The 13,843-nt window shown below is 37.5% G+C and overlaps 1 protein-coding gene across 2 annotated transcripts in view; it reads left to right on the forward strand.

The window, feature by feature from the left end:
- CSMD1 (CUB and Sushi multiple domains 1) overlaps window positions 1-13,843 on the forward strand; it is a 1,787,407-nt gene that overhangs the window by 1,708,457 nt on the left and 65,107 nt on the right. For both annotated transcript variants that reach the window (XM_053598050.1, XM_053598051.1), the window contains exon 51: window positions 12,213-12,407. In XM_053598050.1, the coding sequence (XP_053454025.1) occupies window positions 12,213-12,407 (195 nt within the window). The remainder of the gene's footprint in view (window positions 1-12,212; window positions 12,408-13,843) is intronic.

The following is a 13,843-nucleotide window of genomic DNA, read 5'->3' on the forward strand; positions in this document are numbered from 1 at the left end:
TGTTGTTTTGCTCAAGGAAATTAATGATTTCCTCTTTTATCTCTTCCTGAACCCAACCCTATTCAGCATAAGGTTGTTTAATTTCCATGCTTTTGTATGGGGATGACAATTTTTGCTGGAGTTGAGTTCCATCTTTATTGCCTAATGGTGTGAGAAAATACAAGGTAAAATTTCAATTCTGTTGACTTTGTTGAGGTTTGATTTGTGTCCTAGGATATGATCTATTTGGGGGAATGTTCTATGGCCCAAGGAGAAGAACGTATATTCTTTAGCTTTGGGATGGTGTGTACTGCATATGTCTATTAAGCACAGTTATTCTAGGGTCACATTTAAGTCTTTTGTATCTTAGTTTAGTTTCTATTTAGAGTATATGTCCAGCCCTGTAAGAGTAGTGTTAATGTCCCTTGTTATTATGATGTTATAGGATATTATATGGTTCAGACTAATTCAGGTCTGTTTCAAGAATCTGGGAGCATTTAAGTTGGGTGCATAAATATTTAGAACTGAAATGTCTTCTTGTTGTATTGTTCCTCTGACCAAAATGAAATGTGCATCTTTTTCTTTTTTGACTGTAGTTGCTTTAAATTCACCCTGTATCCAAGAATAAGATTGCAACCCCTCTTTTCTTCTGAATTCTATTTGCTTGAAAAATTCTCTTCCATCCCTTTACCCAGAGTTTTAATTTGTCCTTTAAGGCTAGATGTGTCTCCTGTACACTATTTACTGTGTTTTTTTATCCAATCCACCAGCTTATGCATCGTCAGTGGGAAATTAAAGTCATTAACATTTATTGAGAGAGTTGATAAGTGTGGTGGAGTTCTCTTCATCTTATTTTGTAAAAGTCCATTGCTTAGTTTTATATTTTGTGTTATTGTGGAAGCTGGATTTTGTTCTTTATCTTCTGGGTATTTATTTTGCTGGTGGTCCATTGTGATGGTCAGTGTGTAGAATAGGTCTAAGTTTTTCCTATAGAGCTGGTTGCGTATCAGTAAAGGATTTGATTTCTCTATTAATTTTAAAGCTTAGATTAGCAGGGTTTATAATTCTGGGCTGAAATTTGTTTTGTTTAAGTAGATTAAAGGTAGATGACCATTGTCCTCTGGCTTTAAGAAGTCCACTGACACCCTAATGGATGTACCCCTGTAGGTCAATTGGCACTTACTCCTGGCAGCTTGCAGAATCTTCTCTTTTGTCTTGACTTTGGGCAGATTCATGACAATGTGTCTTGGAGAAGCTCAATTTGAGTTGAAATGACCTGGGGTCCTGTATCCCTCTGAAAGGAGTGTGTCAGAATCTTTGGTGATACTTGGGAAATTTTCATTTATGATATCCTCTTCCATGCCTCTGAGGCTTCTTCTTTGCCTTCTGGGGTACCTATAACTCTTATGTTTGAATGCTTCATGAAGTCTCATAATTCTGTCAGTAAACATTCTGCTTTCTCTCTCTTTTTTTTCTGTCTCTTTAACTGCCTATGTCAGCTCAAGAGCTTTATCCTCTCCCTCCAAGATTCATTCTTCTGCATGGTCTAGTCTGTTATTGATATTTTCTATGGCATCTTTAAGTTCCCTAATTGAGTGCTTCAATTCCTTCAGCTCTGCTATATCCTTTCTATATTCTTCATATTGTTCATCTTTTATTTGGTTCTGTTTTTGGATTTCCTTTTGGCTATTTTCCACTTTCTCAGCAATTTGCTCCATTGCTTTTACCATTCATATTTTAAATCCCCCTTTGGTCATTTCTAACATTTCTTTATAGGTGGAATCTTCTTCAGTTGCTACCTCATGATCCCTGGGGGAGGGAGGGCAGGGAGGGTGCTCTGGTCTGGTTTTTCATGTTGCATGGGTTTTTTTGCTGTTTCTTCTTCATGAGTGTTTTTTTTTTGTTGTTGTTGTTGTTGTTTTTTGGGGGGGGTTTGTCTATTTCCTTGTCCTACTTTTTCCTTTCACTTTCTCTTGCTCTTTAAGTTACTGTGCCTCTGACCTAAGGTGCTGAAGTGTTCTTTCAGTAAAGGGTGCTGCTGTAGCTGCTGCTGCCCACAGCCGCCACTGTTGGCAGACTCAGACTGAATGCAAACATTTGCTCGTTCTTCACTGCTTTCATCTTCCTCCTGTGGTCCCATAGTCTCCTGCTGCCTCCCTCTGCCCCTGAAGGGATGTTTCTGGGCAAACCCCACAATCCTGAGGTGCCTGGAGTCTTCTCTCCCCTATCTCACTGTACACATTTTTTATTTATTTATTATTATTTTTTTTTAATTAAATCATAGCTGTGTACATCAATATGATCATGGGGCACCATACACTTGTTTCATAGAATATTTGACACATTTTCATCTCATTAGTTGACATAGCCCTCCTGGCATTTTCTTAGTTACTTTGCCAAGACATTTACATTCCACATTTGCCAAGGCAAAGCTCTTTCTTATTGCCATCTTGCTCCGCCCTCAAAATATGATTTTTATTTTCACATCCTTGCACTTTTATTTAATAGATTTCTGGAATAGCTACAGATTCACAGTAAAGTTCAGTGGAAGGTTCAGAGTGTTCCCATATGCCCTCCACCTCTGAACCCCCCAACATGGACAAACTACCTCCGACTATGTCCCACACCAGCGTGTGTGAGTTACAGTGGATGATTCCACACATCACCACCCAAAGAACACAGTTCACACTAGGGTTGACTCCTGGTGCTCCAATCTGTGTGTTTGGACAAGTGTTCAATTATATAGATTCACCATTGCAGTATCACACAGAGCAGCTTCACTGCCCTAAAATATCCCTTGTGCTCCATCTATCCATCCCTCCTTCCCCCTAGCCCTGAAAACCACTGATCTTTCTACTGTCTCCATAGCTTTGCCTTTTTCCGGGGTGTCATACAGTTGGAATCACGATTTGCACCCTTTTTGGATTGGCTTCTTTCACTCGGTAATATGCCTTTAAGTGTTCTCCATGTCTTTCTATGGTTCTGTAGCTCATCGTTTTTATTGCTGAAAAACATCCCATTGTCTGAGTATGTACAATTCACCTACTGAAGAACATCTTGATTGCTTCCAAGTTTTGCAATTATGAATACAGCTTATATAAACATCTGTGTGAAGGTGTCGTATGGGCGAAAGTTTTCAACTCACTTAAGTAAATCCCAAGGAGTTCCATTGCAGTGGTAATAGTACTTTTAGTTTTGTAAAATAACAGCAGATTGCCTTCCGAAGTGATTGTGTACCGTTTTGCATTCCCACAGCAGTGAAGAAGAATTCCTGCTGCTCCCCATCCTCACCACATTTGACGTTGTTGGTATTCTGGATATTAATCATTCTAATAGTTGTGTAGTAGTTTCTCACTATTGTTTTAATTTGCAATTCCCCAATGACACATCTTTATATGCTCAGTTGCTCTCTGTACATCTTCTTTGATAAGATGCCTATTAAAGTCTTTTGTCCATTTTTTAATTGAGCCATTCACTTCCTTCTTATTGTTTTAAGAGTTCTTTCTGTATTTTTGGACACCAGTTTGTCTGTTTGTTTGTTTATCAGACTTGTCTTTAGGAAATGTTTTCTCCCAATATGTAGCTGGTCATACTCCTTCCACATTGTCTTTTGCGAAGCCAAATTGCTAAAACCTTACTGAAGTCTAAATTATCAATTCTCTTTTTCTCACACCATGCTTTTGTCATTGTCTAAAACATCATCACAAAATGTAAGAATACCAAGGTTTTCTCCCATGCTATCTTTTAGTTTATATTTTTGCACTTAATATGTGGATCTATGATCCGATTTGATTTAATTTTTCTGACAGGTGACAGTCTGTGTATAGATTTATTTTGTTGGTTGGTTGGTTGGTTGGTTGGTTGGTTTTTGGAGACAGAGCCTCAAGCTGTCACCCTGGGTAGAGTACTGTGGCATCACAGCTCACAGCTCACACCTCCAACTCCTGGGCTCAAGCAATTCTCCTGCCTCCACCTCCCAAGTAGCTGGGACTATAGGCACTCGCCACAACGCCTGGCTGTTTTTTGGTTGCAGCCATCATTGTTTCGTGGGCCCAGACTGGATTTGAACCTACCAGCTCAGGTGTCTATGGCTGGTGCCTTAGCCGCTTGGGCCACAGGTGCTGAGCCTGTGTGTAGATTTATTTATTTTTAAAAAAATTTTTTAGAGACTGGCTCTGGCTATTGCCCAGGTTGGTCTCAAACTTCTGGCCTCTGCCTACCAAAGGGCTAGTGCTGGCCCTTTATGTTTTTTACAGATGCATGTCCAGTTGTTCCAGCATCATTTATTGAAAATATTATTTTTTCTCTATTATATTTCCTTTGCTGCTTTTTCAAAGATCAGTTGACTAGATGTGGGTATGTTTCTGGGCTCTGTATTTTTTTTCATGATCTATTTGTCCACTCTTTTGCCAATAATTTGTTGCCTTCTTCTATCTATTTTTATTAGGCTAAAACAGTATATAATTAATCTGACACTTTTTTCAAAATGTATTTCTTATGAATTTTATAATATGGAAACTTAATTAGGAGAACATCTCCCAGTTTCCTACAAAATCAGTCTTGTTAGTTGTAAATATTTACAGAGACCTATCAGATTTTAGCGGTTGACACAGCCACTTTCATTACCTTTAAAGCTGTGTGGAAGTTGCTTTGCCAGAAGAAAGTCCTGCTCTGTTGGGACCACAGACAATTTGTCTCAGCACTTTGTTTTAATCCATGAAGTAAGTGTTACCCTTAGATTAACAAAAGGAAACCTCACACATGGGCTTGTTACTTCACTGGTCAATAAAGTGACTAAGAACGTTCAGTCTACCACTGTCACGTTGAGTTTTTCCTGAATACATGCAGAACAGAATGCCTTCAAGGTATAAACAGAAACAAAGTTTTATATCTCCATGAGCCAGATTTTTGTGTTAAGGCCACACATAATTTGGTTAAGCAATCATACACCCCAAACTTTCCAGCTCTGCGTGACAGCTTGGTATTTAGGTGTCAATGCAAGCAGTTCATCCCTGCCAGAAATAGACGGGCACCACATGACTCCAGTATAAAGGGCCAACTACATGAAGATTATCAGGAGAAGAAACACACATAGCTTTAAAGTCCCTGGTTATGAGTAAAGGAAGAAAGAAGCAGAGAGTTGCAAAGGCATGGAAGCAGATGAAACCCCTTAAATTCCATAGAAGAGCAGATAAGATGGCTTCTGTAGGCAGCAGGGCAGAGAGATTATTGTACGAAGAGGTGCTGGACACTCTGAGCCCTCCTTCACGCTCGTGGCATGTCCCTGGAGTGGGTGAGACTGGTGAGCACCCTCCTGCCCTCAGTGCCTGGATATGTGCCCTTGGCCTTGACACGTGGCCTGATCCAAATCACGGCAGAAGCAGCCACTGAGGCAGATAAGCTAAAAAAAGTGCTCAGTCAGCATTGGTTTTCACAGAGGGGCCAGAGTTGGGTCTGGGAAAATAATAGTAAGAATCAGAACCTCTTTATGAAGAAGTAAACTGAGACATTGTGCTGCATCAAACATTTGCCTAAGCTACATGATATAATTATTATCATCCTAAGAAGAAAGTATTATTTTTCTTATCTAACTGGTTTAATAAAAAGTAAATGACGAATATTCAAACATTTGCAATTTATAACTAAACAGACTTAGCTGATCTTCATAAAACCCTCAATAGAAATGTTTGAATTCTCTTTCAGCCACAGGTAGGGCTATATGAAAATAACTGGATTCGATGCACATGCTTTGGGTATCACAAAGGCACCGAAATTGTGTAACTTTGCAGAATCTGCCTGAGGATACACTGCACTGTGGTGGAGGGGAATTCAAGACTGTCTGTCCTACTACCAAGTCAGGCTTGGTATCTGAGGATACCCCCCAGGTACCCACAACAGGGTGAGAGGAAATTTGGAGTAGAAATCCGGACTTCTCCTTCAACCTTCAGTCCTCTCTTGCTCTCATGTCTGTCTGCTCCTCACTCCTTGACAGCCCTGCTTCTGACATGCACCTGTTCCACTGGGCTTTACTTCTGCACCTTGCCAGGTTTCCTCCTGCACCCTTAACACAGCCACTGACCTGTCTGCCCTCCCATCCTGCCTCCAAGTAATAGCCAGACTGACCTTGCAAGCGTCAAATCAAGACAGGGTGCCCCTCTGCTGAAAGCCTCCTAAGAGTCCTTGTGGCACTCAGAATAAAATTTGTAAACTCAGTCTTTATTTTGAACTCCAAAAGAGAAAGGAAAAGTCAATAATGTGGAGAGACAGACTCAGAACCCAGCACCAATCTTGCTTGGTTCCTTGCATGCAATAAGCTTAGGGGTTCATGGCACCGCAGTATTTTAATTTCTACTTTAAAACTAATCTTACATTCCCTCCTATCTTCCAATCCTGCTTCCTTTATATGAAGTAACTCATTTAATTCCTATGAGCTATGTGATTTCATTTGGAGAATAGCAGAAGAGATGAGCTGAGAGTAATTAGGGAAGGGTCACAGGTACAGTGAGGAGCCAGCTCAGGATTTGGGTGGAGTCCTGCAAAGACCACCTCCTCTTCCTAACGTCCAGGCTATGTGGCCTCTGGGAGGAATGTATTAGCACTTACAGTTTTGAATTCTTTTGTGTTATAAAACAGAACACAAACATGTAGCAGCCCAAGTGGCTTCAAGGACAGTGCACATTTATGTCTAAAATTTTCTGGAAAAGATCAAGAATGAGAGGCCTTTTGCTGTTAGAAGGCAAATGTTGCATCAATTAAGAGAACTACTTTGTGCTTATATAAAACATTACATTTGCAGCACATAAAATGGCTTAATTTGTACCTACATTTGAATTTTTCTTTTAAAATACATATCGGATGTACAGTAGCTTTAAAATTATAAGGACAAAACAAAATTTCAAAATAAAATTGCTTGTTATAGTACATTCCATTAAATAGCTGTTAAAAAGTCCATTTGCATTTTAAAGCCTGTTTTGGTACCCACTGCTATTTGTTCGGTAGCACAAGGAAATAAATATAATGTTTATAATAAAATGAAAAATGCACATGAACATTTTCTAAGTATCATTTCTAACTTTCAAGTAAGCATTTTTACCCTCTTGTTTATTAGACTTTATAAAAGGGATGTGTGGACATTTTCTTAAAATTCCTTAGTATTCAAAGACTGGAAAACCTACTTAATTTTTATTTGAGAAAGGACTTTTCTCAACTTAATTTAAATTTAAAAAATTAGACAGAGCAAGCATAAAACTTTACTCTTACTCAGAAAATTTGGTTACTATTAAATGTTGATGTGTTTGTTTCCCCAAGGCCATGTTGGTAGAAAAGAGGTGCCTTTAACGATTGCAATAGTATGTAGATCGGCACACTGAATCTCAAGAGATAAGAAGTGCTTCAGCCTTGATCAATAGTATATGTAAATGGTAAATAAAATCAGTTCATTTCACCCTCAGGTTTACTAAAATGAAGATGATAATAAATAACTATGTTTCTTCTTACAGTGGTGAAAATCTTCAGGGCAGATGTGTGTGGCTCATTTTTTGTTTGTTTGTTTGTTTTAATTATTTACTGAGATGGGATTTGGATCACTGAAGATATGATTCTTGCTGGAAACATAATAAATCAAGTGAAGGCTATTGGTATTAATGGACTGGGTTTTAAGATGATAAGTGAATGTGTGCTACGTACTGGGTATTTAGGAAGAAACAAAACTATTAAGTAACCTAACGAAAACTAAGTTGTAATCTCAAGATGTGAGTACCTTAATATTTTTTGGTCAAAACTATTAGCGAAACAAAATAGTCATTTATAATTTATTTATGTGGACCTTACTGTACACCAGGTACCTTGGGGACTTTATATGATTAAATGCAATGTAAATACATTTGAAAAGAAGGAAAGAAAGCTAGAGCTGTACTAGATAGCTTTGTATGACCAGTAAAGAGCCTAATAATAGAAAAACTAAGGTTACATATAAAAATTATACGTACATAATTGATATTTTTCTAAAACAGACGTTTATTGAATGTATATCTGAACATCTAATTCTATTACAGTCATGTGTCACTTAAAGATGGGTATCTGTTCTGAGAAATGAGTCATTAGGTAACTTCACTGCTGTTTGAACATCACAGAGAGTATTTACATGAACTGACGGTGCGGCCTGCTCCTCACCTCACCTCCAGGCATAGCCTGTCCCCGCTGGGCTGCACACCTGTGTGACACGTCCTATGTACTATGCACTGTACTGGAGGCAATGTTACCAGGGTGATGTTCATATACTTAACATATCTAAAGGAAAAAAAAGATGCAGCAACAGTACAGGAGCAATCTTATAGGATCGCGTCACATATGCAATCTGTCCTTGACCAAAGCATCGTCATGTGGTTCATGACTACAATGATCTCCATAGCCTTTGAAATTAAACTTGATAAAAACTGTATTGATAAGGGAAGTGACAAATTGAATTCAGTTTCAAAGGCGTGTATCCCTCACCACGGGGGTTTAGCAAGATTTTTTATTACATTTTCCAAATTTCTTTTCTCTTCCCTTTATCCCATTAGTATCCATAGAAATTTTGAGACAGAGAAAACTTTCTAGACTGGGATCTTGATCTTTTACATTAATTATATATATATCTGTGTGTGTGTGTGTGCATATGTATATATAATTTTATTTTATGCCTCTTTATACAACTAACTAGTGTAAAGACATGTCTGAGGCCTGGGTCACTTTTTGGATATTCAGTGACACCTGCTTAGGAAACTGCCCTTCTTTTAAGATAAAATTTTGTTATGGCTGTATTCATTAAAGCAAATGCAGTGGGATGGGAGGGGAAGGGGGTGGTTTGATAGAGGGAGGGTAAAAGGCGGGACCACACCTATGGAGCATATTGCAAGGGTACAAGTCAAATCTGTCAAGTGTAGAACATAAATGTCTTAACACAATAATCAAGTAAATGAGGCTAAAGCTATATTGATTGGTTTGATGTAATCACGTCAGATTGTATTAAAAAAACACACTGTACCCCACATATGCATAAATTTATTCATGTGTATATGACTTACTAAATAAAAAATAAATAAAAGCTACGTAAATTTTTTAGAAAAGAAACACATTTTTGGTTTGATTTTAGAGATCAGAAATAAAATATGATAATTAATATTTGCCAAAATATATTTCAGTGATCAACAGCCTTATTTTTTGAGAAAATATTTATGAATTAAATCTAATCTCTGGCACTTAAGACCACACTGTAACTCGTGTTGGTATACAAAGGAAGATATACTGGAAGATTCTAGGCATCGAAGATGCGTTTCTGAATCTATCATTCTTAGCAGGTTCTAAAATGCATACTAGGTCAGTTAAGACTAAGGATCTCGGGAAATGGAAGAAGCAGCCTGCTGGGGTTAGTATATGTGCTGAGGGTTTATTGACATACACACGAGAAGGAAGGACCAGAAGGGGTCAGATTCTCCAGGCTGAGATGTGGCGGGTGTAAGTCTAGGACGCTTCCCTGGGAAGATACCCAGGAACGCACCTGCTCTGGGTTTGGCTCCCTAAGTCTGTCTCACAGAGGGCGGCCATGCAACAGCTGCCCACTTACTCTGGGTTACTCTCTCTCTAGAACCTCCTGTATTCAAAGAGCTAAAGATTGACGCTCTGACCTATTCCGTTTGCCTTCATTGTGTATGTGGAATTTCATATCAGGTTGCCTATCCTTGTAGTCATCAGCTTGGGTGCCAATTCCTGGTGGGTACAGCTTTTTCCCAGCATGTGGCTCTGGCCCTTATCTCCTGGTAACTAACTGTGCTAAATTCACAGTGGGTTTAGGATTTAAGTTTACATTTATCAGAGTCCACAAGTCACTCTAGGACACGTTGTTAGACTCTTATTTAAAATATGGCCAGAAAACAAGTTCTATAATTGAAGAACAGGAAAGAGTATTTAAGCAAATACATAGAGAATAGTTAAGCAAATAGCTTTCTTTCAACAAAGACCTTTCTCAAAAGACATTCTTATTCAGAGGAACTGACTCATACCTGGTCCTCTGTTGTATGTGAAGGTTTGCTTAAATACTGACCTTGGGGAGCCAGCAACATGTGACACCAAATAAAAAGTTCGGATGGTAACAAACAAACAACACCAAAAAAGCACAACAGGAACTTTAAGGGGTTAAGTTTTAGCAGTAAATAAAATAACCTTTGATGTTGATGCTGTGGGTGGCTTTGCCAGAGTTAAGTCCGATAAGTGAAATAAGGAAATTCTAAGAGCTTAGACATTAAGTCTACTCCTGGATTAAGCATAGTATCTTTAAATACTTTGTGCAGGCTGAATTAGACCTTTTTAGGTAAATTTTCAGGCATTTTATGTAACTAAAAATCTCTTTGACATTAACTTACATTATAAAATTACAAGACTTTCTAAAGGCTGTGTTTGCCGATATCATTACGTGGGTGATGGAAATGTATCGTTGGCCTGTTTTTGTTATTGAGATCATAGTCCACTGCCTAGCAGGGAGAGAAAGGAAGATGTAAGTAAACAAATGAAGATAAGATGATTGTAAAACAAACAAAATGCCATTTCCATGACGAAAGAAAGAAATACAGAGAATTTGGAGATTGCCCCCTACAGATGCTATTAGCTCCAAGAAAACTCATGGTTCTTCCACACAAGTCAAAGCTGAATCCTTCTTGGCAGAAATGGAGTTGGGGGAAAGCGTGGGGAGGGAGGGGGATTGAAAGGATCACACCTGTGGTGCATCTTACAAGGGTACATGTGAGCCTTGGCAAATGTGGAATATAAATGTCTTGACAAAGTAACTAGGATAATGCCAGGAGGGCTGTGTCAACTAATGAGATGAAAATGTGTCAAATATTCTATGAATCAAGTGTATGGTGCCCCATGATCATATTGATGTACACAGCTATGATTTAATAAAAAAAAAAAAAAGTTATTGCAGGTCATTAAAAACAAGTTAATTCTTGAGGCACATATTTTGGTGAATTGAACTGTATTATATTTGAAATACTTGGCAAAATGTAAATTGAGTTATGGATTTATAAGGCTAACGCCTTTAAAGACTTTTCTGAAATGACAATTTTGCCTGAAAATAAAGATATTCTGGCCAAATAAAAATATTACTTATGTAATTGGGTTTATTTATCTAAAAATTACTCAAAAAATAAATCTAAGGATTATTTTTATAGTAGCCATTTTTTCACATTTTAAGCCTCCTTGATATTATTGTGATGATATCAGGAAGGTGTATTTTTTAAGTTTATTTGCACGCAGAACTTTTATAACATTTTTGGTTATGTTTGAATCAATTACAGTGAACTTGTATAGAATGTAAATGTAAAATACATTTATTACTATGATTTTGAAAGAAACTATGATTTCTCTAGCTAATTTTTCCCGGCTTAGTAAATTCATCAATATGGTCAATTGCATTGGCCATTGATTATGAAGACATTAGTCAGTGAAGCTTCTTCTTTAGAGACGTGGTCTGGTCCCTAACTTCATATACTTTGGCTTAAATCTTGTTGTTCTTTTCAGAAAAAATATAGACTCACATGCAACTGAAGCTTTGCATATATTTTCAATATATTTATAATTTTTTTGAAGTCCCCCTTATAAACATTATCCTACAGCTACTAGTATTGTCACTACCACCACTGATCTTTGTTAGCTACCAGATCCTGGGCCTTTGTAGGGGCATAAGTAGATGATCTCCTTTAAGACCTGTTAAAAATTTTTCCAGGCAGTATCAATGCAGTGTACCTGTGTATGTCTGTGTGTTTATCAATATACAATATATTGCATGCACATCTTTCCTAGAGAGGAAGAAGGGAGGGCATCTAATTTTCTGAAAATTAGTGTCCAAGGTCATCCTCAATTTTACAGTTACTATTCCAAGTTCCTTGGAGGATAAAGAGGCAAATGATACATCAAATTGTTTCATGCTCATTACCCTGATGAGATTTCACCCCAAAAGCACCACATACCATTGTGCTCGTGACCTAGCATCTCACTCTGACTGCAAGCTTTCCACAACATATGGGAACACTCCCATGTGATCATGGGGGTCGCAGAGAAGCTCTGAAATAACATGTAATGGCGTTGATCTTTCCCAGCACAATCAGTTTTGTAGAGTAGACTCTTTCCACTCAAAGCAAGAATGGTTTAATTTTTGGAGAATCAAAATGATGATGTTGAACGTGTTTCTCTTCCAGCGGTGACTTGCCCCAGTGTTGAAGCTCAGCTCTCAGAGCACGTCCTCTGGAGACTGGTTTCGGGCTCTCTGAATGAGTATGGAGCTCAAGTGCTCCTGAGCTGCAGTCCCGGTTACTACTTAGAAGGCCAAAGACTCATTCAGTGCCAAGCTAATGGGACGTGGAGCGTAGAGGAAGAGAGGCCAAGCTGCAAAGGTGAGTGACAAGTCACAAGCTCCCAGGCCACTCAGTTCCTGAGTTACTCATGTCAATGGCACCCTCCTTCCATGGCATTGTAATCTATTATTGTTCTATAGATCAAAAACAGTCCTATGGACCAAAAGGCATATGGAATATATTTTCATTGCAATGACATATATAACACACTTACAACACATGACTTCTGGATTAAAAGCTGAATGTTGCCTTTTCCTTTTTAATGACTATATTTTATGAGCTTCCAAGTATTAGAATACTCAAATATTTCAAATCAGCTCAAAAACAAAGCAGGCCTACATTTAAAAAGATAACACTTATTCCATACCCTGGCTATTCAGAAGTTCTAATTAGGATCTCAGGGAATAGTCTTTATGCAAAAGATACTGTGTTCTCGAATAATGACTATCTTGAAAAGGAAGATGATGATTCTCTTTGGTACAAGATAAGCAGTTAAGGCTTTGAGTGGATTTTATAATAAATACGAATAAATAGAAAAATAAAACAATACAAGTATTGTTCCAAGCACTATTTGATTCAGAAAGACTTAATAATACAATCTTTAGTTGACTGTTCACAGGAAATTATCATGCCTGGAAACAAGTGGTTAGACCAGTGTATAATTCACAAAACATACGGCTTAGTAAGAACAAACCAGAATTTTAAAAAGGAAAAAGACAAAATAATGAATGCTTAGCTACTGTTGATAATAATTTTAATTTTCCTTTTAATAGAACAAATGTTAATTAAACACATACTACAGACTCTTCACCTGGATGACTCAGATCAGTTAGGAGGGATGGCCAACCTCAGGAAGTTCAAAGTCGTCTTTCTTGTTTCATTTCTTTCTTGCATGATTTTTTGTTTCTGTTTAAAAAGCAAGAAAAGTGTTTATTACAGAAATGCATGCATCAGAACAGATTACCTTTGTATTTTAAATGTTATATACACACACATACATGGACCTAGAGCCCTACGTTGGACATCTGTTATGTTACAGATAGTCAAAGAACAGGGCCTCAATTCTGGACCATACCGCTTTCCTAAATGCTAATTTATTTTTTTAATTTTTATTATTATTTTTTACATATACATGTGTTCATTAGGTTTCCACTTTTTGCCTTCACAAAATTTAAAAGGCTGAAACTTTAATAACAATAGCAATGTTTAAGATAAGGACTAGAAACCTTGTAAAGAACGAACGAAGATAAATACATTCAGAAAAGAAATCAGATGATTGCTATCTTCTATAGTAGACATGCTCTTGTTTGACAATGTAAATGTTACTTTCTTTGTATTATTATTATTGCTTAATTTTTCAACGCAGCAATCATCTGATTTCTTTTTATTTATTTATTTTTACTTTTTTTTTCCTTTTATTAAGTCATATATACATAGATCATGTATACATTTATGCCTGTGTGGGATTCCATGTG

This window comes from Nycticebus coucang, chromosome 7, assembly GCF_027406575.1.
Source record: "Nycticebus coucang isolate mNycCou1 chromosome 7, mNycCou1.pri, whole genome shotgun sequence".
Taxonomy (NCBI): domain Eukaryota; kingdom Metazoa; phylum Chordata; class Mammalia; order Primates; family Lorisidae; genus Nycticebus; species Nycticebus coucang.